Source organism: Ipomoea triloba, chromosome 2 (genome assembly GCF_003576645.1).
Source record: "Ipomoea triloba cultivar NCNSP0323 chromosome 2, ASM357664v1".
Classification (NCBI taxonomy): Eukaryota; Viridiplantae; Streptophyta; class Magnoliopsida; order Solanales; family Convolvulaceae; genus Ipomoea; species Ipomoea triloba.
In genome coordinates this window covers 12,550,808-12,576,557 of record NC_044917.1, presented here as the reverse complement: position 1 = coordinate 12,576,557, position 25,750 = coordinate 12,550,808, and the positions used below count along the sequence as shown (strand labels likewise).

The following is a 25,750-nucleotide window of genomic DNA, read 5'->3' as shown; positions in this document are numbered from 1 at the left end:
ATACAATATAAAAGAGTTAATACCCATTTTGGTCTCTCGACTATAGCGTAATACTCGATTTTGTCCCGTACTATTAAAAGTACTCAATTTAGTCCTGAACTTGTAAAATCATACCCAATTTGGTCCTCCGTTACAATTACCATCCATCAACCGTTATAATCAGGGGTAAAAATGTCATTTTAATAGTCGAGGGACCAAAATGGGTACTCCACCCACCACCATCTCGCCAGTGTCTCTCCTCCTCCGCAAAAGGAACAATTCTCCCGTTTCCAACAACCGCCACTCGCCACTAACAAACTCCAAGACAACCTTAAGGATCTGGTGTGAGTGTTTTACCTGTAGTTGTAATGAGTGGTGGTAGTATTGAGTGGCGGAGAGTGGGAGACGGCGGAGGAGCAGAGATATTTGTCTCTGATTACCAAGCAAAAACCCCAGTACAAAACAAGCAAAAACCAAAAAATCTAATTACCAAACCCCAGTACAAAAAGATTCTCAGATTTGAGAAATCCAAATCCAAATCCTAGAGGATCCCCCACGTTTTCTTCCCTGCGTTCTCTGCACGGCTCGGCGGTGGTCGTCGTTACAGTCGACGGTGGCGGGCGATCGACTCATGGCGGCGGCGCTCTCGCCAGTTGCGGGGGTCACGAGGTTGGGGTCAGTGGCGCGGCGGTCGACGATGGAATCCTAGCGGCCAGCGTCTCCTCCCCTCTGCTCGACTGTTTCTCTCGACCGTCGGAGATGGAGAGCATCGGCAGTGGTGGTGGCGAGCGTCGGCGGTGGCGTGAGAGGGCGTGCGTCGGTGGTGGCGCTTGCCAGCGGCTCTCCGTGTCTCTCTCTCTCTCGTTTTTCTCCATTCACTCATACTTCACGTTACAGATTGGGGTGCTGCTGCTTTTATTTCCCCCAAATGATGAAATTAGTTCTTGAATAGCATTTGTTAGGCACGTCTTACAATCGTTGTTGTCGGAAAGATCCGGCGTCTTACAATCTGCGGAACAATTGCTAATTTTGCGAGGAGGAGAGACACCGGCGAGAGGGTGGTGGGTGGGGTACCCATTTTGGTCCATCGACTATTAAAATGACATTTTTGTCCCTGATTATAACGGTTGATGGATGGTAATTGTAACGGAGGACCAAATTGGGTATGATTTTACAAGTTTAGGACTAAATTAAGTACTTTTAATAATATGGGACAAAATCGAGTATTACGCTATAGTCGAGGGACCAAAATGGGTATTAACTCAATATAAAATGAGTTAATACCCATTTTGGTCCTAAATTTATATATGCAATTCAACTTTTAGTCATTTTTTATATCAAAATACCCCCCTTTGGTCTTAGCTTAGTACTATTGTGACATGATCATTTTTTGTCCTCCGTCAACAAAACAGTTTAAATGACGTTAAATACAAGGACATTTTGGTCTATTAAGTTTTTAAGTGTTAATTCTTTTTCATTTTTTGATCTTAGATTTATATGCGTCGTTCCACTTTTAATCCTTTTTTTTTTCTAGAACATCCAAATTGGTCCTAGCATTATTCTTCATGACCGTTTTTGATCATCTACTAACAAATATGTGTAAATGACATTAAAAATAACGTTATTAACCACTCAAAATCTTCTCCCTTTTTTTTTTCTTGGTAATAGAATAATACAAAGAACATCTTCAAAAAACCATATACACTGATCATACATTCATTTATTGCATAAATAATCCATAATTCATTCATAGCATAATGGAACAACATTGTTACCTAAGTTTACTGCAAAATAAATAAAAGTGCAATTGAAAAAATCACTAGTTTGTTTCATGACTAACCTTAAGTCTAGTGCATATAAGTCTACTTCATAAAAATCCATCCAAGCCCCCCACCCCACAATAGACTGATTTGAAATGATTTTGAAGTAGTCTTGTGGATTATTGTAAAGTAATTTTGTGGATTTTTATGTAGACTTATGCACTAGACTTAAATTTTGCCATTGAAGTAGATTTGTGATTTTTTCAATTGCACTTTTTGGATTTTGCAGTAGATTTATGTATTGGTAAAGTTTTTGCTCAATTATGCTATGAATGAATCATGAATGGCTTATGCTATGGTTATACCACAATAATATTAGGACCAAATTAAAAGTGATGTTTTAAAAAAAGGACTAAAAGTAAAATAATACATATAAATCTAGGACCAAAAAAGGTAAAGGAATTAACACTTAATGGTTTTGTTGAAAGATGACAAAAAAATGGTCATGCTACAATAATACTAGGACCAAACGAGGATGTTTTGAAAAAAAGAGACTAAAAATGGACTGACACTTATAAATCTAGTATCACAAATGAGATTAACTCACATAAAATATTCACAAAATCACGATAGGATAGGTTTGGGTTGAAACGAGTTTGGGTAGTTGTGAAATTCTCGTGCCGGCCTGATACTTAATTGTGTGTGTGTGAGTGTGTGTATGAGCATGCATGTGCATTAAATAGGTTTCAGGTGATTATGAGTATTATATGGGTAGTGTCAAATGAGTCTGGAATATGTACAAGTAATATTCATTTATATTCAGGTAGTTCTAAATGTATTATGATTCAAATTTGAAAATGATTAAACAAAAAAGTATATATCTATCTATTGTCATTTATAATAACATGGATAGAGTAAAAATATAAAATATTATATGTAGTCTTAGTGATGAATATATAGATGGTATGAATAATGTGTTGATGCTAATATAAGTAGATATAGTATAATATTACTAAAAGTTTTATAATTCATGCATACAAATACAATTCTTCATATATTATGTATAATTGCACGTGACATTGTATAATATTAATTCTATTTTACCAATAATAAAATTATACAATTAATGACTTTATTAAAAAGACCAAATGTATGATTTCGATGGATATTTGTTCGATTGGATAGATTTGATTTGATTAATTAGATCATTGATCAATTAATTATGTTGGATAAATTATTTTAGTTGAAGCCTTTTTTGAACAAGTTAATTAAAATATGACATAGATTAAAGTAGTTTTATATTTATTTATTTGTATGTTAATAAATGATTTAATGAAACACCACAAGTTATAACTTTACAGATAAATACTAAAACTTGAACATGTCAATAAAACTTGTGAATGAACAAAAGTTTAAATAAAATAACACATAAAATATGTAAGTGAAAATCTTGAAAATGAAAAAGAAAGTGCAAAATAGACGAACAATTAGTGGTTGATCATGGTGTAATTCTTTTTCTAAAATTCAAAAATTTAAAACGAAAAAAATCATTTATAAAAAAAGTTAATTCTAAGAATAATCACTTGACTAATGACCTTTACTAATTTTTATTATTGACTTTCAATTTAACCATAATTGGTTCCTTAATTATTGATTTTGTTCCAAATTTGGTCCTCAGATTAAATATTCGATTAATAGACCTACATTTAAGGGTAAGAACATAAAAATTAGCGAGTAGAATCGCCTCTCCATATTTACATATTCAAGGGTACTGAAACAAAGGATATAATCGTCTCTAATTTGGGATAGAGACTTAATCAGTAATTTGGTCCAAATTAGCTTTTGCAACAACCTGTTCTTCACATTCTAACTAATAAGTAATAATGAACCTAAAGTTTATGAACCTAATTTGTTCATCTCAATAACAAGTCAATTTTTACACTTAAATTTAACGCTTATTAAATAAATATTTAACTATATGACCGAATATGAAATAAATTCAATAGATAACTTTTAAAGTTAAAAGGCAAAATTATAAGGTATTAACTTTGAAATCATTGTGATGTGCATCTTGGACTAGGTGTTCGTTCCGCGAGTTGATCTAAGTTGTTAAATCGATGAATATTCCTTTTAAGAATAATTTCTATGATGTATCATCTATTGCATACTGTCTTGCATTCTCTCCAACAATTGCATTCATGAAGATGGAAAGATCAAACAATCCCATTGAAGATTCAACATTTTTGCTACCTTAATTTGTGTGATGTGCAATTCGAGTCATTCAATCACTGTTGTAAAAATTCATAGGCGTCACTAGGCCGCCGAGAGAATTTCACCTCTATGCGTCATTTAGTCGATTGGCCAACTAGGCGGCCAACTGGCCTAATTCGGTGTCCAACTCGACCGAGTTGCAAACCTCCTGGCTGGACAGCGCAACTGTGACAATGACGACTACGTAGAGTGTGGTTGTGACGACTGGACAGCTGAAAACATTGGACGATGGGCAATGGTGATGCTCTGTGTAGAGCGGCTAGAGCCTATTATTATTTTTTATAATCATTACTCGACTAGTGCCTTCTGCAACCTTGCGATTCAATTTTAACAAAACACAAAATGAATTGCTTTGAACAACCGAGTTCAGTATTGCTTAACACTCAGCTTGATTCAATGTCAATGACAGGAAAAAACAAAAACAAAAACTCAAAAGAGAAAACTCTGGCTGACAGACATTGTATGATTTTCTTTTCTCCTAATTTTGGATCCCATGCATATTATTATTCATCAAGAAAGGACTAACGGAACATGTGATTGGTAAATGCAATGGGGTTGTGGCTCTGTTCTTCATCTTCCTCTTCCTCCTGGGAGGGGTGTGAGAGCTGAACAATGGGGTCGAAATTAGGGGCCCCGGAGGTGAGGTCGAAATTGGAGCTGAAGTTACTTATGTTTAGGAGATTGTTTGAAGCAGAAGAAGTATTGGAATATGCAGGCTGCAGAGCTGCTGCATGTTGCTGAAGATGCTGTTGTTGTTGTTGATGTTGATGTTGATGTTGTTGCTGAGAAGTCTGAAGGGCATTTGCTACTGCAAATCTGCTGTTCATTATCTGTGTTTGTACCATTGCAAGCTCTGCTTGAAGAGATGCCACCTGCACACATTGCCAATTCAATTTGTTCCCGCCTTGAAAATATAAGAAAGAATATATGGGTTTATAAAGTTAGCTAATTGATTTGATTTGATTCAATTTTTTAGTGTAGGTTGGTCCATGTGTGAAAGAAACTCTCGGTGGTCTAGTTAACTGTTATCTTTTTGGGAACAAAAAACTTGATGTAGATTTTTTTCTTTAAGTTTAAGGTTTTTGTGGTATTCACTGAATGGGAACGCGTGAAGGGAACTGTCTCGCCCAACTTGACACATGAATAACAATATTTTTTTATTTTTATTTTTTTGTTTTTAAGATTTTTTTTTTCTTTTTTCTTTTCCTCTTCTCTCTTCCTTCTCGCTCCGCTTGAAAAAAGCTTGCACAAAAACTCACTATTAAGCTTGCTCTAACAATTTTAGTTATATATAATGATTGCAAGGATCTTACTACAATATCAATATGCATGGGAGGTCGTACAACTCATGTGACCTACAATTACCCCCTCAAGGAATATAAAAGGTGATGCTTTGAGGTTGTATAATATTTGTATTACATGTTTGTCTTATTCTATTAGCTAGGATGATATTTAGATTATCTTAGCATTTTTGTAACCAATTTTTTTTTTTTTGAATGTAACATAATTTTAAGTGTAATGAAATTGAACATTATATAAGTAATACAATCAAAATATTAATGTTTTGCTAACTAAATTATATATATACATAGAAAAATTTTAAAGTGTCAATTAGCATTACGATCTGTTTGGTTCGCAGAAAAAATATTTAAAAGGAACTACATAAAAAATTAATTACATTGTTTAGTTGGTGAAAAATAAATTAGTGGAAATACTATATTGATTCCATTGTTCGGTTGAACTTGAAATTTTAATAAATAATGAGTATAAAGACAATTATACCCAACACAATAATAACAACAACAATAATACGGAGTAATAGTAATTAATAAAAATTGGTGAGAGCATAATTGTCCTACTTGTTTTTCATTAAAAATGTTTTCCATGAAAAACAAAATACTAAGCGAAGCTATGAAAATTGCTTTCCTCATTTTTGAGAAAAATGTTTACCAATGAAAAATGTTTTCCTCAAATTCACAAAAAAACATTTTCCAGCGAACCAAACATGTCCTTATATATATATATATATATATATATATATATATATAATGGAGAAGGTGCATGGGGTGCTTGCAACAATCGAATATGTACAAGTAATGAATAACAAAAAATTTCCCAAAAAAAAAAAAAACAAAACAAAAAATATCTCTTTGTTTTCAAAAAAAGAACAAAAATCTCTCTTTATTGCGTGTGGGTACGTTGCTAGCTTGAAATATATATACATTTGAATATTTGATGTATGTCAAACTCCACCACTAAAAAAATTAAATTCCTTATTGCATATATATACATGTCCAACACAATCAATATATTATATTTATTTAGTATTGTTTCAGTCGTTCAATTTATAAAATCAAATCTTCAATCAATTAAATAGTAAAAGTCTAAAAGATTAAGATCTACCAATATATATTATTGATCAGTTACACCTTTTGTATGTATAATAATCACAGCAATTATACAAATAGTTCTCTGATCTCCCAACTTCATTAACATTTATTTTTTTCAAATTTATTGTTGACTAGATTCTCGAAATAAGTATTGGATTTGTAATATCTGAATTGAATTATTTCAAAACGTTTTTAAATAAATTAAACACTGAATGTTGGGTGGGGCAATTAAATGAAACACATATTATATATATTAATTAATTAATTGAAGACATTTTAATAATTTAATTTGATATTGTATGTGACCTGTGTGCCTAACCTCGTCTCCATCTTCTTGATGATGAGACTTCATCTATATTGTATGTCAACCAAAAACAAGACCAAACTTAGGTTACGTTACTAATCACTTCATTTCATCTAACATTTTTCAACCTTAATTCTTTCTCCCTCATTTATATATCATGTATGTATGTGTTGGGCTGATGCCAGTAAAGACTAATAGTAACTTGTGGCTGAGAAATTGTTGCACTGAGACTGGTAAAGGGCAGTCAAATTTAGTAATTAATGTCTAGAAAAATGTGTGATGGTATAAAGAAATAAAGTTGAACGAACCTGTTGCTGCAGGGTGAGGATTGTTGAGACACAACCGTAAACGGGGTCGGAGAGCCTGGCCTGAGCCTCGTAGGAGATGGTGACGACGGCGTCGTGGCGGCGGTTTGCCGGGATGTGCAAGAGAAGCTTGGAGACATTGCTGGCGCCGAACACCTTGTGGACGGCGGCGAAGCGGGCGGCCCCTTGATCGGAGCCAAAATGGGGGGCAAAGATGCAACTACTCACGCATTTCCTCCTCAGGAACTTGCATGCACCGCAAGGGGCTTGTATTGTGATGGCCGCCGGCGCCGGAGCAGGAGCCGGAGGTGGTGTAGCTCCGGGCTCCGGAGCCGCTCGCTTCCCCGTGCATTTACGCCGAGGGGCAGCGTCGGAGGAAGCGCTGCCGTCGCTATGCGGGTGGGACTGGGCATCCATAATGTTAAGTATACTGTACTGGAGTTATTGATATATTGATGAGTGTGAGCTAGGGAAATGAGAATAGTGTAATGAGTATGGAAATTGAAAGAGAAAGATTGCATAAACTAAACTTGTGTTTATATAAATAAATATATATATATATAAATAGTAAAGTATTAAAAAAAATAATAAGAAGGGCACGTAAGTCTCGTGAATGGGTTTGGCAAAGGAAGAGACGTTTAAGGTAGGTTTAGATAGAAGAGAAGAATATACAGTAATAGTATGTACTATTTTGATTTGGATACGTATATCATCATCATAATCATGATCACCATAGTTGTAAGTTTGGTGGTATCAATTCAAACAAAAGGTAATGAAATACATTCGTCACCCAATTAGCCACTCTCTAAATACGAAATTACATAGCAGACACGTGATTGATTATAGTTGTAACTGAAATGCAGATGTAAAGAAGAAATAAAGTGAAAAAAAAGGAGGTGGAAAGGGTGGTATATGAGGAACATTTTGTTTTGTGGCATAACAGAAAGAAAAATGTAGTTGGTGATTGTTTTGTATTGTTATTGTGGTGTGGTGTGGTGGGATGGATAGCAGCAGTGCTGTCTTTGGTGGGATGGGAGGGCACAAGGTTTGTGCTGCCCGTGGCGTGTGGGATGCTATTATTTTTCATTTTTCAGGTGTCCTCTATCCCCACCCCCTTCCAGGTTGGGGCCGCTAACCTCTGCAATTAATTCCATCAACATGTTTTGAAACATTAAAGCTCAAAAATCAATCAGGTCACTAGAGTATGTGGAACAGTCGCTGGTCTCCGGTATTTGTTGGCAAAATATGGTCAGAATATAACTAGAACTTTAGTAACTTGCAATTAGAAGTGTCAAGGTGGGCCGAAGCCCGCAGGCTAGCCCTAAATTGCCCCATAGTGGAGTAGGTTAGAGCCTAGAAATTTTGGCTCACGAAAATGCGGGCTTCGCGAGCTAGCCCACGGGCTTTTCAAAACAAAATAAATTTTTTATACACACACACACACAACATTAAATTTTTAAAAATGTAAAATTTTTTAATTTTTAAACACAAAAATATTTAATATGGTTTATGTTAAATTATTTGAATATAAAATAAAATAATATAATAATTTTTTTATTTTTTAAGTTAGGCTTGCAAGGCCTGCGAGCCCACATGGCACGGGTTAGGGTTGCATACTTCTTAGTCCGTGGGCTTCACAGGCGCCCAACCCACAAAGACAATGGGGCGAGCTAGCCCACATTGATACCCCTACCTACAATAACAAGTCCCTAACTAGTTTTTGGACTTTAATGCATCAAAATAACATAATGATAGACTTAATTACAACTTTTACAAGTTTAAGGACCTAATTGCTTTTTTGAGTAAAGTGGAGGAATAAGAAAATCCAAGGCAATTAAAGAAAAACCCTGGGAATATATATATATAGGTGGCTATTACAATAGTTCAGTTGAAACTCTATACTTGACCACAACTGCCATGTGTGCTGATTCATGCACAAATTTGCACTCCAGTCTCTATAACTTGAAACCCAAAACAAAGGGGAAGAGAGAGAAGAGAATATAAGAGGAAGAAGATAGTTCATATGGCTGACCAGATCTAGCACACAAGTGGAGAGCCAACCCTTAATTCTTGCAAGAGCTTGTCAAACCTTAATACGTACCACAAATGAACCTGATTAAATTATGAACACATACACGTGTATCAGAAATAACTCAGGAGTGCTTTGCCTTATCAATTCATCAAGTGGCAAAAATCTAGATCATAACAAGAATCTATACTATTTTCTTGCAATCATTGGGGGTAGTTTTTTTTTTTTTTTTTTTTTTTTTTTATATTTAATTGGCTATCCGCCTATCCTAAAAAATGAAGTCTAATACAGTATGTGTTGTTATAGTAATGCCCTAAGGCCATAATTTTGGCACACTAAAATTTGTACTACTTTAGTATATAGCAATAATATTTATACCCTTCCTGCCTTCCATACAATAATATTTGCATGTTTCTTCAACGAAGGATAAACATGAAATAATACCACGAAGCAATAAAAGACATGACTTACATGCAGGCAGGTTAGATATATCTGCGGATACTGCACAGGAAATTCCCAGATTTGAAAGTGCACCCCTGATGATTCCACAAGGGAAATAGAGATGCATGCCTGTTGCTTGTGCAGCTTTGTTCTCAGCCATGGCTGAAGGATCTTGAATAGAACCAGAAGTTTCAAGAGATGGATCCATTGGCATCCGAGATAGCCAACGAAACTCATTATCTTGCAACACGAAGGTACCCTAAGGAGGACAAAAGATCACAAGAGTGAGCTCATAATTGCTTAAGAAACAAGCTTAATGTGAATCCTCAAACTCACTCTGTGGTTTGTCTTTAGGTTGTCTATTTGTTTCTTAAAGAGCTCAGACCAGAAATCCTTGCAAATGAACTTGATAGCTTCCAAATGGTCACTGAATCGAGGTCGTTCCATTGTGTATCTACAATAGTAGATAAAAGCATATGAGTGTCTTCAGAGAAACATGAGTGTTAAGGAGATGAGCCAATGTAATGCATCAAACCACTTAGAATTTTGTAGGTCTCCTAGCCAAAGTGAGATTACGACCAAATATATTCTCAGCTAGACATGGGACAAGCTAGATTTTGAGCAGTAGGGGTAAATAGAAGTCACTTTAATGCTTATACGATTGAACATGTGTACGCCGAGTGATCTGTTCAAAAGTGGGCCCTCTGACATAACATATAACGATATAGTAGACAATACTAAGGCCTTCTCCAATAGATGAAACTTTGGTGTTGTTTTTGAGGGAATTTTGTAAGTGTGATTAGGAAAGAGAAAATGAGGGTAGAAGAAAAAAAGAGAAGGAAAAACAAAAATAAATATCAAACTGAAAAAAAAAATTAAATTAAATCAATGTATTTACGCGCCCAGGGGCGCACGCGCCCGCTGGGCGCGCAGCTTGCGCGCAAAACACGCGCAAGTTGCTGTATTTCTTTTCTGAGTGGGCCCCATAATTCAGAGAAAGAACCGATGCTTGCAGGAGGACCTCCTCTTTTCTCTCTCTCCCCTCTCTCACCTCCACATCCTCTTCCTTTTCTTAAAATACGTGAAAGAACCCCTTATTGGGGATAGCCTAAGTGTCATGAATGTGGCAGAATAATAATGATCTACTCAGTTAGAAGGATAAAAAAAAAACAATTTTCCATGGACCAACACTCGATTTTTCAGCTTATTTATGCTGTAATGAAGTGTCTTCTTCTTCCCCCTTGATCTTACTTTAAAGTTAAAATCACCAATAGGTAATGAAGTACCTCTTTCATGACCTATAAGACGCAAATTATGGGAATTGGTAAAAGATCAATCCTATGAGTCAATCTAGTTAATGCATTAAACAAATGCTATGAGTATATGTCTTTGTTCATACCATAACTGCACTATGTAATAAGTCTAGAACATAAAAGAAAACAACTTTTAAAGATGGATTCCATGTGAATATGACTTGAAGCACAATAAAGTGATCTCACTAAGCCCAGTAATCATATTAGCTTATAAATTGCAGACATACCCAGCAAGACCAAAGGAAAAGCTTGGACACTGTACAATTTAAAAATTAAGAGAGAAAACTTAGGATATCCTTACACCTACCCCTAAACATATAATGATTCATGATTTGGTGATGACATACAAAAGGGAAAGAATCAATAAAATCATTAACCGTTTGGTCGACGGAATGCTTAGATTAGCTTAGGGAATGTTAGATTGCTGGGAATGTTAGCTTCCTGTGTTTGGTTAAAATAGAGATATGTAATATAATCATGTTTGGTTTAGGGGTATTCTTTTTATGTTATAATGCTTTTTTACTTTAATACCCTTAACATATTTTTGTGTATTTCAATAATTTTCAAAATTAAAATAAATAAATAAGGCAATGGTAACATGTATAAGTAAATGATTTAAAAATAATTAACTAAGAGCTTGAACTCGATAAACAAAATTACTATATAAGCTAACATGACGTAATAAGATATAAAATAAAGTATATAATTATAAAAAAACATAAAATATATATTTCATACTAATGAGAATTAGAAGTGCAAAAATAGAAATTATGCATGGGAATCTTATAAAACCTAAGAGTTGTAAGGGAATCACATTCCCTTCAAAAACCAATGTGGAGGGAATGTTATATTCCCTTGGAAAAGGAAGACAATTGAACCAAACATGGGAATGTGACATTCCAGATCTCACATTCCCTTGGTTATGTTATATAACTTGAACCAATTGCCGTTCAATCGCCCAGGGATAAGGACCAAAGTCAGTGATAGTTAAGGAAAGCAAGAGAGCACTCTACCAATGCAGTAACAGCTAATTAGTATTTCAATTCAGAACATTTCAATAACGAAGCTCTACTTTAGCAGTTAGCTCCCGGGACTATGATAAGAAATGATAAATAATGGAACTTCTCACCAAATTCCTGATCAAATCTTAATGCATTTAAACTTTGTAAAATTAAATCTTAAAAGAACCTAAATTCCGACAAATTCACATACACATTTGGCATCTCAGAGACAATCAACTATCAGGAAACACGAAAATTCTTTAGTATTTTGGTTTCAGTATACAAAAATTACTGGGAATTAGGTCACGGATTCAGTTTCAGAAGATAGCAGAGTGGCGTATGCTGACCTTTCAGAAAGCTGGTGACCAACTTGAAATCCGATGGCTTCAATGCGGCGGGCGGCGAGCTCCGGCTTGTCGGCATAGAAGCCATTGCAGTAAGAAGAAACAATCTCGGTTAGAAGACTCTCCACGCAGCTCTCTGATACCTCCCTCCCCATCTTTCGTTCTCTCTCTACCGCCAGCTCGTTTCGAGCATTGACCCGTTTTCTTTATCGGATCAATGGATCCCCACCCACCCTTTTTATCTCATTGCCCAAATATAGGGAAAAAAATGTAATAGACCCAAAAAATTGAAACCTTCAGTCTTGAAAAATAATTTTTTTTTCCCACCCGTTTTCATGTCAAATTATACCATAGGCAAATGGATCCTGGTTCAAAATAACATTTAAATGATGTATTTACCGTTAACATATTATGTGCCTATAATTAATAGATTATGTATCTATAAATAAATTAAAGAGTTTATTACCAAAATGGTCCCTCGACTATTGCGAAATTACCAATTTGATCTTCAACAATTTTTCGTGACTAATTAAGTCCCACGACTTTAAAAAATTTAACCAATTTGGTCCTTCGTTTATTTTTTGTTAAACATCCGTTAAATCGGGACCAAATTGGTAACTAATTTTCACTGAAATTGTCCCTTGACTATAGCAAAATTACCAATTTTGTCCTGATTTAACGGATGTTTTACGGAAAAATAAATAGAGGACCAAATTGATTAAATTTTTCAAAGTCGAGGGACTTAATTGGGCATGAAAAATTGTCGAGAACCAAATTGATAATTTCGTAATAGTCGAGGGACCATTTCGATAATAAAGACACATAACAAGTTAGCTACATACACATAATATGTTAATTACGAACACATAATCTGGTAACTGCAAACACATAATATGTTGTTAACATATTTATGTGTATGTCGTTAACAATTTATGTGCATATCAATTAACATATTATGTGCCTTGAATATATGTAAATGCACATAATATGTTAGAGTCATTTCCATTTTTGGTCCTACTGTTATTGGGGCATTGCCAATTTTAGTCCACTTCATTAATTTTTGCCACATTACGACCAGTCTTATTTAGTACTTGCCACTTTTAGTCCACCGTTAAATTTTTCGTCAAATAACCGTCCAAAATAGAGATATTTTGGTATTGTCATGCTTTGATCATCTCATTTACCCTTTGCAGTGGTTTTCCTAACACATTTTCATCCAATGAAGAGGTCCGGCGAAAGCCATGGCTTTGTAATATGGCTCACATGGCTTCCGCCGGGCCTCTTCATTGGATGAAAATGTGTAAGGAAAACCACTGCAAAGGGTCAAGGAGATGACAAAAGTATGAAAAGACAAAAAATACCCATGTTTTGGACGACCATTTGACGAAAATTTTAACGGTGGACTAAAAGTGGCAAGGACTAAATAAGACTGGCCGTAATGTGACAAAAATTAATGAAGTGGACTAAAATTGGCAATGCCGCAATAATAGTAGGACCAAAAATGGAAATGACTCTAATATGTTATCTTCATGCACATAATATTTTAAATGCAACACATATGAGCCACTCACGAAAACCAAATCTTGTGAGTGGGGCCACTCATTTTAACTGCAACACATATAGGTTTGTTAACGTAGTTCGGAGCAATACTCTTACATCAGCGGGGCCACTCACGAAAACCCAATCCACTAAAAAAAAACAAAGAATTACAAAAATAAAAGTACCAACACCATTCAACAATGGATTACGTTAAGTACAATAAATAATTCTTCAAATCTTCAATTGTGGATGTATTCGTGCACGCCAATCAACAAGCCTTCAAAAGCTTCATCATAGTCGTATATAACATTTGATCAAACAGCTTCGCTCTTATAAGAAATATGAGATAGCCTTCATAATAATCTACTTCATAAATTGAGTTATGATCGAATAAAATATACCTGATATAATTGACAAAATCACTAAGGAATTCTCCTTTTAGTTCGTGAACATCACTGAAGTAGAAAGCCTCTATTTATACACAAATTCCAATAACCAACACACTCCTCATTTCAAGATGTTAGATTTCCTCCACAACTACTTGTTTATGTTGATGACATTGTTAATACAAGGAATGATCCGACCATCATCACAAATCTCAAATGGTACCTTACATATCAATCTCAATACAATGACTTGGGTCCATTAAATTACTTCCTTAGGATAGAAGTTGCACGATCCCACGCTAAAATTTTCTTAAACCAACATAGATATGCCATTGAGATTTTATCTGATACCGGATTGCTGGCTTGTAAACCCACCCTAACCCCAAGAGGTTTACCATCAACTCACTGCAGATATTGGTGAACTTCTCGCGTAATCCATAAATAGATGATTGATTGGTTGTTTGCTCTACCTTACAATTACTTGGCCAGACATCACTTATGCAGTCAATCTTCTCTCTCAATTCATGTCCACACCTTGTGACACGCATTAGCAGGCAGCTCTCAAGACTGACACTATCTCAAAAAGTCACTCAACTATGGTATATTGTTATCTTCAAACTTCTCCATGAAATTGCATGCTTACTAGGCCTCCTGTCCAACCACACATTGCTCAACTACGAAGTATTGCACTTTCCTAGGAACAAGTCCACTATCTTGGCAAATGAAGAAGTAGACCTGGCAATTCGTGTATACGCGTTCGTTAACGGGTCGACACGATAACGACACGAACACGACACGTTAAGGTTAACGAGTTCAAAATTGTAACACAAACACGAACACGATTTGTTAACGGGTTAAACGGGTTGACACGATAGACACGTTTTGTTAACGGGTTTCGGATCATGTAAACACGATATGACACGAAACTCGTTAAATCGATTGATATATTAAAAACTAAAATTTAAAGTTAAGTTATATAATAAAGAAATAAAACATACAATCCAATCTATCAAACAAACTAAAAAAATATTCAATTTATAACATTCATAAAATTATAAAATGACATCCAAAAATCATAATTAAAGAAGTCCATACTAGTTTTTAGAATAAAATTGAACACAATAAACATTCAAATTTCATATTGTTGAACGTCAATAATTGGTGTATGATCTTTGCCTAATGTAGTAAATTTATTCTTTTTTTTTTTTTGAAAATCAAACAATGCAACTTCATTAAATTAAACGTTCAATACAAGAAGGAATTGAAGAATGCCAAATAAAAGGACCAGGTTGAGAACGAGTAGCAAATTTATTCTTAATCATGTTCATGATATATTTTGTAATGACAATGGTTCTTACCTAAATGACAATGGTTTTTAGCGGGTTCTAAACATGTCTGTGTAAGCGGGTTAACACAATAATATTAACGGGTTAAACGGGTTCTTAATAGGTTTAACGGGTTGACATGTTAAGACACGAAAACATAACGGGTTCTTAACGGGTTGACCCGTTAACGACCCGGGACATGTTAAGGCTAAACACTAACCCGTTATTTTCGTGTCCGGTTTCGTGTCGTGTTAACGGGTCGTGTCGATAATTGCCAGGTCTATGAAGAAGCAAACTACAGTTTCTCGGTACTCCGATGAAGTAGAATGTCATGCTATGACTAGTGAAGCAAGTGAAATCACTTGGCTTCGAACACTCTTATCCAAATTGCATACACCAACTCATCATGCATATTAACATTGTGACAATCAAGCATCTCTCGACATTGTTATCAATCATGTCTTTCATGAACAAACCAAACATGTAGAAATTGATTGCCATTTCGTTCTTGACAATATTGCTTATGACACACTACACACCACTTTTGTTCAATCCAATCAGCAATTGGCTGGCATTTTTGAAAAGTGCTTACTTTCTCAAACATTCAATGCCATCACTGCCAAGCTCATGTTGTAACCACCCCAAATTCTAAAGCCGGAATAATGAAATTAAAGAGTAAAATCTAGATAATATTAGGATTTTAAAAGAAAATTTTCAATGTGGAAGCGAAAAGAGTCAAGCTAAAATTAGCGGTGCCACGACATAGCTAGATTAATCTAAACCTAGGTGCAAGGCTAAAGTCTAACATCCACAAGATAGGAAAATCTAAAGTCAACATCCAAAATATAACTAAGTTTGAAATACATCACAAGTCTCATCTAAGTTCAACAGTACAGAACTAAACAAAGGAAAACAGTGCTAAGTTCTCAAGGCTAATCTCTCTCACGGGGAATCTACTCCGTACCTGAAAATATTAATTTAAACGTTAGCAAATGAAGCTAAGTAAGATCCCACTCCATCACGTAAAACATAGATACGTATATAACTTTTAAAAGAGTTTAGAGAGTAAAAGTAAATCTTAACACATAAGTGCCATTCATTCTTATCATCAACTCTAAGAAAGGGTTTTGATTGAGACCGGAATTTCATAGTAGAAATAACAAGAAGGAATCAAAGGAAATCTACACAATAGGACATTCTATAGAATAACTTAGACTCATAGCACACGAATTGACGGACTACCAAATCAGCTGGAATGCAATAAAAATGAAACATCTCACGCAACCATATAATAACACTTGAAAGATAGATTTACAAGAACCAAGAGCAAGTATAGTATTATTCTAGACGGATTGAACATGCTATAACAAAACAAGGAAATTCCAATTCAACTCATAGTGTATTAATAGTCATAATTCCTTTCAAATCTCAAGACATCAACATAATCAATAGGGTAATAATAACATTCCAAATTCAACAACAAAGGCACAAGTGTGGAGGAACCAAGTTCATCATCAACAGTCAATATCAATCTCAACAACAATCGGCATAACCGTACTAGTATAAATACTAGCAAGAAGCATATCTAGAACCTTAAGTGTGCGCACGCTCTAACTGGGATTTCAAGCTAAGCGGGCAGTTACTAGCTCTAGTACCCATGATATGTTTCTACCAGGTACTCACAAATAATATCATTAGGATCGCAGCCCTAAGATCAAGTTGGACCGCAGCTCAAGAATCTCATCATATACACAAATAGAACCGTAGTCCTAGATATTCAAATCCTCCAACATTGGCCAACCCACAACATATACATATATATGTTTCAAATCAATTTATCTCAAGGCATGCTCTTTAAGGTAAGTAATCGCATATATACATAACTGCGAGACACAACCCAAAATAGTTTATTCAACATTTTCAAGTACTAGGGGTAAAATATTTCCAAGAATACACACACACACACACACACACACATATATATGTATATATATACACAAGTAGATATTTTTATCAAATCCTTCCAGTAAGTACAGCATAGCCTCATTTGTACATAAAATCAGAGGTATTAAGGGTACAAATTATGAGTATTTAAAATAGATTTTGATCAGGAAAACACCACTAATTCATAGAAAAGATCAAGTCATAGCATTGGATATAAAATCATATTTAAAACAGATTACATACTAGAATACGAGAAGAATTTCAAAATTGGAACAGAGCAGAACAACAACATAGAAGTGGCGGGCATGGGTGGCCCATCACCTGGGACCTCACGAAAAAAAAAACAGTGAGGTGTAACGGGTATCCCATGCTCGCCACGCCTCTCCATTTTGACCTAGAAGGTCGAAGTAATGGGCCTGCTAGGCCCTTAGCTCAGGCTCTCAAGAAAAAACTTCAAACATCATTTGAATAGACAAAGCTATGACAAATATTTTTCAGAATACAACAGCACTTCGAAACTTCACAAGCTATACCAAAATACATCAACAACATCTCAAGATACCAGTATGAATATTTTACAATACAAGCTAACACCAAGATAACTCACATTTCATAGATTTTACAACTAAAACATGCTCAGAAACAAAGAAAATATACATAGTAGCTTAGACGTGGAAAAAGAATGTTTTAGTGGACATGAGTTTACCTTCTAGCTAGCAAAACCAAGCAAAATCTCCATAGTAACTCATCCTAGCATCTCCTCACCTTCCTGATCATCTTACATCCCTCAAAACCCAACACAAACAAAGGAAATGTCTTAAAAGAATGCAAACTAAGGTAAGAAAATGAATGCAGAGGAATAAGCTCACCAAATCTTTTTCCAAGAAGCTAAAAGGAGGAATCTTGGTGAGAAAATGGTGATGATGAAATGAAGATCAAATTGAGAGTGTAGGGAAGGCTGAGTGGCATAAAAGGCAAAAGTGAGAAGAGAGAAAGCTAGCTTTACGTATACATTAGGTTAGAAGATATTCTATTTATATACACAGGTGCATATACATATATATATATATATATATGTATATATATATATGTATAGATTAGGTTAGAAGATATTTTAGGATAAGGTTTAATAGGCTTAGGTTTTTATAAAATGCACTATAAATATTTGTTGGGCTAAGAAATTCAAGTCCTATACATATAAGTATAAAATTAATGGAGGTCCATCGTAGTCTTGAAATCCAATTTATAAAATATTAGATATGGACTAGTATACATATATAATCCATACTTTAAAAATGGGGCTCTTATAATAAAATACTTTACTAAATGTCTTTTGTTTTGAAAATGGGCTTAGTTGAAAATAAATCTATATAAAAAAAAATTAATTAAAATAATTTTCGGGTTAGGATTTTACAGAGTGTTACACATGTACCACTTATGAGCTTGAAGGGGAGCATTCTATTTAGGTACATACCTTTTCTATTCATTTTTACTATTAGAATCTCTTGTATTGATGGATGGTATACTGGTCTGACCAGTCGGACTAGTAAACCAAAAGGGTCTGGGCTACATGGACCGACCTAAAAAAGTCAATGGATCAAGAAAGCCCAAGAATAATACCAGTACGAAACAACTTAGGTGTTTAATAGGGTTGGGCTTATTATTCATAATGTAATAAGGATTGGGCTCCTTATTCCCAAAGTAACAAAGACTTCTAATATGAGGCATTCTAAGATTTCTATTTCTTATAGGGCTCTTAGCCCAAACTATGTATAAACTATTTAATATCAATATATTATATTATATTCTTAATTATCCATCTTTGCATATTATTTCGAATTAAAAAAAGGAGCTCTTAATAAATTTATTATAAAAGAAATTCAAGTGGATGAACAAAATGATGATAATCAACATCAATTATTAGATAAAGTAGTCTTCATTATGGTCAATTCATGATAGTTTAGTCTAATCCTTCTATTTTTATTTTATATTTGCAATTAGATAAAAGAGGACCCAAATTATATTATGGCAGTTTAATTAGTGCAAGAGTGTATGTTAATGAACATTATATTTTTATTTTATATTTATAATTAAATAAAAGAGGACCCAAATTATATTATTGCATAGGGCCTATTTTATTAGGACTTGTTATATTCTATTCAGAGGCTTATTTAACACTTAAGTCAATTCATGCCGCCAACATAAAGAGAAAATAAGTTTGATCCTATTGAGCATATGTGTGATTAGTGAATGATGTAGCAAATAATGAAACGGCAGAATTTGATCACGCATACCATCCCCAACTGTTTGTCTAATTAATTTCATGCGTGCCAACCAGGTTCACTAACATAACAACAATTTTTTTCTCCATTCCCCCATTCCTACTTGGATTGACTTTAGATAACCTTATCTCATACTTTATACCATTTTATTGACTATTAAATGCACGTTTTAGGTAACACTCTTGTGATAGCTAGCTAGGATGGAATAATACTACATGAACCACATTTCAAAATTCATATAATTTTTAGAAATTTTTTATTTAATTCTAAACCAAAGTATTTCTTGAATGACTCTCTTGTGAGACCGTCTCATGAATCCTTTTTTCATAAGATGGGTCGGATCAAGATGCAAATGCAATACTTATACTGAAAATTGTAATATTAATAAGGAATAAAGTGCTTGTTATTTATAAAGGAAAGAGAAAAAAATGTGCATATCGAGTAATACTTTTAAATCAAAATGTAAAAGTATTATATTTTTATTCAAAAATATTATACTTAGCTTTATAAGTAAAAAACACTTTATTTAGTATTACATTTTTCAGTATATGTATTATATTTTTATTTTGACCTGACGGTTTTACGAACAAGTTTTTGCCATATTTCTTTGCAATAAATTAGCCAACAACCTTATAGAAAATGTGACGCATGCCACAACAATTCTAATATCAAACATGATACGTTTATATCAATGGGTTAGACCAAATTATAATTCTATATAACAAATTTATATTTAACGAAATTTTATAATACCATTGGTTACAATACTTTATATTTTATACATACAACTTGCAAAATATAAGGAAATACAATTCTATAAAATGGATGACACTATATAATAATTTTTTTTCTTATATTCAATTTGCTATCGCTTTTGAATCATCCAAGAATTTACCAAATGAATAACACAAATATTAATTGTAAATAGTGTTGGGGCAATTGTCCCCAAGGGTGGAGTTGTCATGGGGCAACGACAGCCCTAAAACGACGTTATTTTGAGGCTGTTATATATATAATTTCATTTGTTCTGAGCAATTCCCCAAATTCTTTAAACGTTCTCTACTCTACGCGGTTGTGCCTCTGCCTCGCCATCGCATAGTCCGTCTCTGCCTCGCCACCACCAGGTTAAATGCAATAATATTGATAAATGGGGTCATTTGTTTTTTTATCATACACGTAAAGTGCACGCACGAAGCACGCACAGTGCACACAAAACACACACTATCGAATTTATTGTATTAAGACAATTAGTTTTCTTTGCATTTGCCTGTATTTCATCATAAACTTTAACTTGTATTGTAATTTTAATGCATTTTGTATTTGATATTTTTATATTCGAACTTTATATTTGAACAATTTTTAATTCATTTTACTTTCACTTCTTCGCCCCATTGAAAGGAAATTTTGAATTCGCCCTTGATTGTCCCCTCCCCCACTCCACCCACTCCTTATATATAAGGAACCCTTGTATGTATATAGAGTAAATGTTGAAGGCAAAAACTTGTGTGAGACCGTCTCACCATGAGACGGTCGGGTCGGGTCGGATCAAGATGTAAATGTAACACTTATATGCACAAATGTCATACTTATATGCTCATATGTAATACTAATCAGGAATAAAATTTTTGTTACTTATTAGGGTAAATTTAATACTTTTAAGGGAAAATACAATACTTTTACATCGATTTAAAAGTATTATATTTTTCTCAAAAGTATTATATTTGCCCTTATAAGTGAGAGGTACTTGTCAACATTACTTATTATGAAAAAATGTATTACTTTTTCTCTTATAAGTAACAAAAATTGTATTTTTGATTAGTGTTGTATTTGAGCATATAAGTGTGAGATTTACACATATAAGTATGACATTTGCATGGTGCTTTGACCCGACCCGACCCGTCTCACGAATAAGGATCCGTGAGACGGTCTCACACAAGTGTGACCCAATGTTTAAATATAACTAAGTAATATAGAAAAATTACTAAAAGATGAGTTAGTTAAATGACCTGGTTGAACCGCATGGCAGAATTATTAAGCATTTTATTTTTCCACTAAAATTCCTCATTTATTTTAATTTTTCGTCCCCATCGGATAATAATTCTGGCTCGGCCCAGATTGTAATGGAACTAGTGTAATCATAAGAGAAAATATTAGAAATTAACAACAAAATTATAACATTAAATATTTCAACATCAAACCTTAAATATGTTGCATGATGTAAGACATAGAATTCTTGGACAAAGAATGTATAGTAGGTTCAAAGGGGAAAAAACACAAGAAAAGATGAGTGAGCCACTGAACCACCAACCTCATCATAAAAATATCAGCAATAAACAATAACGTTGATTCCTAGTAATTTACAAATTTTTGTGTTTGATTATTATATATATATAAATATTATCCCAATCACCACCATTACAATAACAGACAATAATGAAGAAGCTGAACAACATAATTTCATCAACCTCAGGAATTCAGAAAATCTCTCTCTCTCTTTCTCTCTCTCTCTCTATATATATATATATGCACACACAATTCACTACACACCAATAATTATAATGATGAGAGTATATATATTTTTGGCCTATTTTTCAACATTTATTTAATTCTCAGTAACTCCAGAGGCAGTCAAAGTCTTGTGGTCCTGGTGGAGGTGTTGATGGAGGGTCTTGGAAACATCTCTTTCCCACGGCGGAGGAGATTTCGGTGTTTATGTCAGTGCTAAGACCAGTCTCCTGAGACACTCCACTGGCTATCTCTTTCTCTGTTTTGAACCCATAGTTTGCGAGCCAGTTCCTCAGGGTTGCAGGATCTTGCATGGGGAGTAATGGGATTTGGAGAGGATTTGTAGTGAAAGGATTATTGGGGATTATTGGAGAAATGGGTAATGGGGAAAAGTTGATCAAATTCATATTCATATTCATATTCATGTCTTGTTGTTTGCTGGAGAAGCAGTGCACGTAGCTGTTGGCCTTGGCGGCGCCGCCGTGACAGGGCGGTGAATCGGCTAATGGTGGAAGGAGAGGGGAGTTGTGGGGTCCATTTCCGGCAGGGTAATTGGATCTTATCATGCCGGAAATATGGACTTTTTTGCCACCTGAGCTCTTCTGAAACACTCTGCAGAGTACCCAGTCATTCTGTACCTACAGAGGAAAAATCAAAATCCATTAAAACAAACATATTCAAAGAACCCGGTCAGACTAAGAATACAAATTTATGATAAAAGGTGGAATCGTCTACACTCCTGATTCGACGATTTATGGAAGGATAAATAATGGTGACTCAACTGACCTATAAAAACTAGACAAACTTTTGTTCATTATGCACAAGGAGTCCCTCTCATTTTGAGAGGTTGCTCTCACACTGTCCTCGAGTGAAACTGGATCCTTGGTCTCTTATAACAAATTTCACATCTACGACTAATTAAGCTGTCCATACTACAAACTTGTAACCACACAGTTACAAATTTGATCCAAACAAGATTTATCCAGAGCATACTGCCATTAAAAAAAATACCTTAGATGGCTTGTTAAGGTTTTGAAGAGACAATTGACCTTCAAGTCTATACTCATGGCTGACCCAATTGGTTTTGACACCTTTAGGAGCTCTGCCCATGTAGAAAACCAGAGTTTTCTTCATCCCCACCAGACATTTACCCCGGAAAATCTCCTTGTCTTTTCCGGTGGCTTTCCAGTACCCTGCAACCGTGGCTCTGTTGGTTCTCAGCCCTGTCGGATACTTCTTGTCTCTCACACAGAAAAAATACCATTCCTTTTCCCCAATTCTTGCTTTCCCTGCACCAGTAACCACAAACTAACATTATATTACACCCACCACACTAAAAACCAAAACAAAAACCAAATCCCAATTCCTTAAAGACATCAAATACATACATGGTAAGTCCCAAGGCTCAACCTTGTTCATATCAACTTCTGCAATAGCAATAGCAGAGAAGGTGGAATCAAGAACCTTATTTGATAAATAATGGGTGATTAGCTCTTCATCTGTTGGGTGGAATCGAAACCCTGGGGGCAATTCCATCTGATCTCCAACCCCTTCACATAACTTCTCCATAACCATAAAACAGAACAAAACAAAACAAAACCAAAAACCTTATAAGCTTAAAGGATGAAGAAAAAGGAGAGTGAGGAACAGAAGCCCATAAATGGAGGTTTGGGATTGGGAAGGTATAGAAACGTGGTATGTAAGCAACTAATGGGTTGAGAGTGTGTTTTAGGCTTCTCTCTCTCTCTTAGGTAGCTGCAATAAATCTTAGTCTATCTCACCCTTTTATATTTGACCAAATACAACCCCCCCTGCTACTATCTCCCACACAAAAACAAAGAAGCATGCCTCTTTTTTTAACGTAACTAAAATTTGGTATAATTCGGTATAACAATATCTGTAATTTTTTGTTGACTTGGATTCAGTTCGTTAAGGCAAATTATGGTTCACGCAGCTATGTGGACCATAATCAAATGTACATTTTTAATGTACTAAATGTATATTATTTTTGTACTGAATGTACATTATTTTTATAGAAATAATGTACATTCAGTTTACAAATGATGTACATCCTCTGAATATAATGTACATTATTTTTTTATTGAATGTGCATTATTTAATAGTATGGTCACACAATAATGATTGGTTCGTTAAATGCAACTATTCCTCAAATATCCATTCAACACATTTGTTATGCCATGGACTCGACACTACAAATGTCAATCAGGCTAGCTCATTTGGTTTTGGGTTACCCTATTAGATCATTTGGTTTTGGGTTACCCTATTAGATTGTTGGGATTATCAGTTCGGACTTATCAATTTTTTATTTTTTTTTTGAGTTTAAATTATTATTGACCCTAATTCTAAAACTTTGGAGTGACCTGTCCTATTAAATAAGCTCAACTAAAATTTTTGACATTTCCAAATTAACATTCTAAACTTTCAATTTTAATAAACTTGAGGCTCAAACCCACTCCCATCATCTATGTGAAAGTGTTAATCGGGACACCGGGTGCCACTTGACCACAAGGTCTTTGTCAACTATAAATAGATACTAGTTTGTGCTTCATTTAGTTGAGAAAGTAACTATAAATAGATACTACTTTGTAACATAGTCAATAGTACTTAAAAAAAAATTAGCATATTTACAGTAACATATATAAACTTATACATCATTCAATAAATCTAAATTCCAACAAAAAATAATTAATGTATTTACACTATAATATAACAATTATATTAATTTTTTTTTTGTTTTCACTATTTATTTTCATAAAAAGTATTTTATTTTGTAATCAACTTATTAATATAATTATTTAAAAATATAATAAAAATATTTAAAATGATCTTACATATAAACTTCGTGTGTGTGTGTATATTGTTCCACATCCCTTGTGAAATAAAGAATAACCTTAAATGGCTCGGGTTATTGGGCTAGCCCACTGAATTTCGAGGCAATCACTATTCCATGGACCATGGTCCACACATTTGTGCGAACCATAAATAAAAAGTACATTCTTCATATACTAAAAGTATATTATTTGTATACATGATAGGGATATTAGGTGTGGGCCTGAGCAAGCTGGGCTTGGGTCGGTGGGCCAGGCGGCCCGGGGTAGGTCCAGAAAGCCCACACGCCTCCACCGGCCATGGGTGCCGCCGGCGGGGCCTTGGGGGCACTAATGGGCGCGTTGGCAGCGCCCGGCCACGGTGCGGCCGGCGCACCGGGTGCGTGGCCGTGCCGCGGCCTGGCGCCCCCTTTGCGCTCCATGGCGCGTGGCGCCGCGCGGGGGGCCGGCGGGTGTGGCGTGTGAGGGGTGTGTCGTGCGGTGCGGTGCACGTGGACCACGTGGGGCGAGGGACAGGGGTGAGATCTCGGAGCGTACGCGTGGACTATCAGGAGGTGGGGTGGCTCAGTATAAATGGGGGGCTCGGTTGTCCATGAGGGGCACATCTGAACACGGCAAGTACTACGGTCTAGTGGTACCGGCTTCTTACTTTCAACCCCCTGTCGCGGGTTCGATTCTTGTAGTTACTTTTGTAATCGCCTGGGCTCTAGTCTGTTAGACCCGGCATCCCATATCCGGTTTATGGTGGACCCGATCCGTTAAAACCATCATTGGCACCATCCG

The 25,750-nt window shown here is 35.0% G+C and overlaps 3 protein-coding genes across 3 annotated transcripts; all 3 read right to left on the bottom strand.

Moving 5' to 3' along the window:
• Positions 1-4,425: 4,425 nt before the first annotated feature.
• Positions 4,426-7,438, bottom strand: LOC116004228 (LOB domain-containing protein 20-like). The gene is made up of 2 exons (XM_031244194.1): positions 7,013-7,438; positions 4,426-4,882 (listed from the first exon to the last, which is right to left on the bottom strand). Exons 1-2 carry the CDS (start codon positions 7,424-7,426, stop codon positions 4,532-4,534), a joined length of 765 nt encoding a protein of 254 aa, XP_031100054.1. The 5' UTR covers positions 7,427-7,438; the 3' UTR covers positions 4,426-4,531.
• A 1,384-nt stretch (positions 7,439-8,822) lies between these two features.
• LOC116010631 (trafficking protein particle complex subunit 6b-like) lies at positions 8,823-12,359 on the bottom strand. Its single transcript, XM_031250115.1, has 4 exons — positions 12,141-12,359; positions 9,816-9,933; positions 9,510-9,738; positions 8,823-9,121 (listed from the first exon to the last, which is right to left on the bottom strand). The coding sequence occupies exons 1-4, from the start codon at positions 12,290-12,292 to the stop codon at positions 9,093-9,095; spliced, it is 528 nt and encodes a 175-aa protein (XP_031105975.1). The 5' UTR covers positions 12,293-12,359; the 3' UTR covers positions 8,823-9,092.
• A 9,577-nt stretch (positions 12,360-21,936) lies between these two features.
• On the bottom strand, positions 21,937-23,880 carry LOC116006942 (NAC domain-containing protein 100-like). Its single transcript, XM_031247476.1, has 3 exons — positions 23,507-23,880; positions 23,130-23,407; positions 21,937-22,756 (listed from the first exon to the last, which is right to left on the bottom strand). The coding sequence occupies exons 1-3, from the start codon at positions 23,691-23,693 to the stop codon at positions 22,223-22,225; spliced, it is 999 nt and encodes a 332-aa protein (XP_031103336.1). The 5' UTR covers positions 23,694-23,880; the 3' UTR covers positions 21,937-22,222.
• Between the last annotated feature and the right edge of the window lie 1,870 nt (positions 23,881-25,750).

Coding starts and splice junctions, on each gene's coding strand:
- LOC116004228 (XM_031244194.1), bottom strand. CDS start 7,426: ATGGATGCCCAGTCCCACCCGCATAGCGACGGCAGCGCTTCCTCCGAC. Junction 4,883..7,012: donor TCCTCACCCTGCAGCAACAG/GTTCGTTCAACT, acceptor CAATGTGTGCAG/GTGGCATCTCTTCAAGCAGA.
- LOC116010631 (XM_031250115.1), bottom strand. CDS start 12,292: ATGGGGAGGGAGGTATCAGAGAGCTGCGTGGAGAGTCTTCTAACCGAG. Junction 9,739..9,815: donor ACCTAAAGACAAACCACAGA/GTGAGTTTGAGG, acceptor TGTCCTCCTTAG/GGTACCTTCGTGTTGCAAGA. Junction 9,122..9,509: donor TATATCTAACCTGCCTGCAT/GTAAGTCATGTC, acceptor TAATTTAATCAG/GTTCATTTGTGGTACGTATT.
- LOC116006942 (XM_031247476.1), bottom strand. CDS start 23,693: ATGGTTATGGAGAAGTTATGTGAAGGGGTTGGAGATCAGATGGAATTG. Junction 23,408..23,506: donor TGAGCCTTGGGACTTACCAT/GTATGTATTTGA, acceptor TTACTGGTGCAG/GGAAAGCAAGAATTGGGGAA. Junction 22,757..23,129: donor ACCTTAACAAGCCATCTAAG/GTATTTTTTTTA, acceptor TTTCCTCTGTAG/GTACAGAATGACTGGGTACT.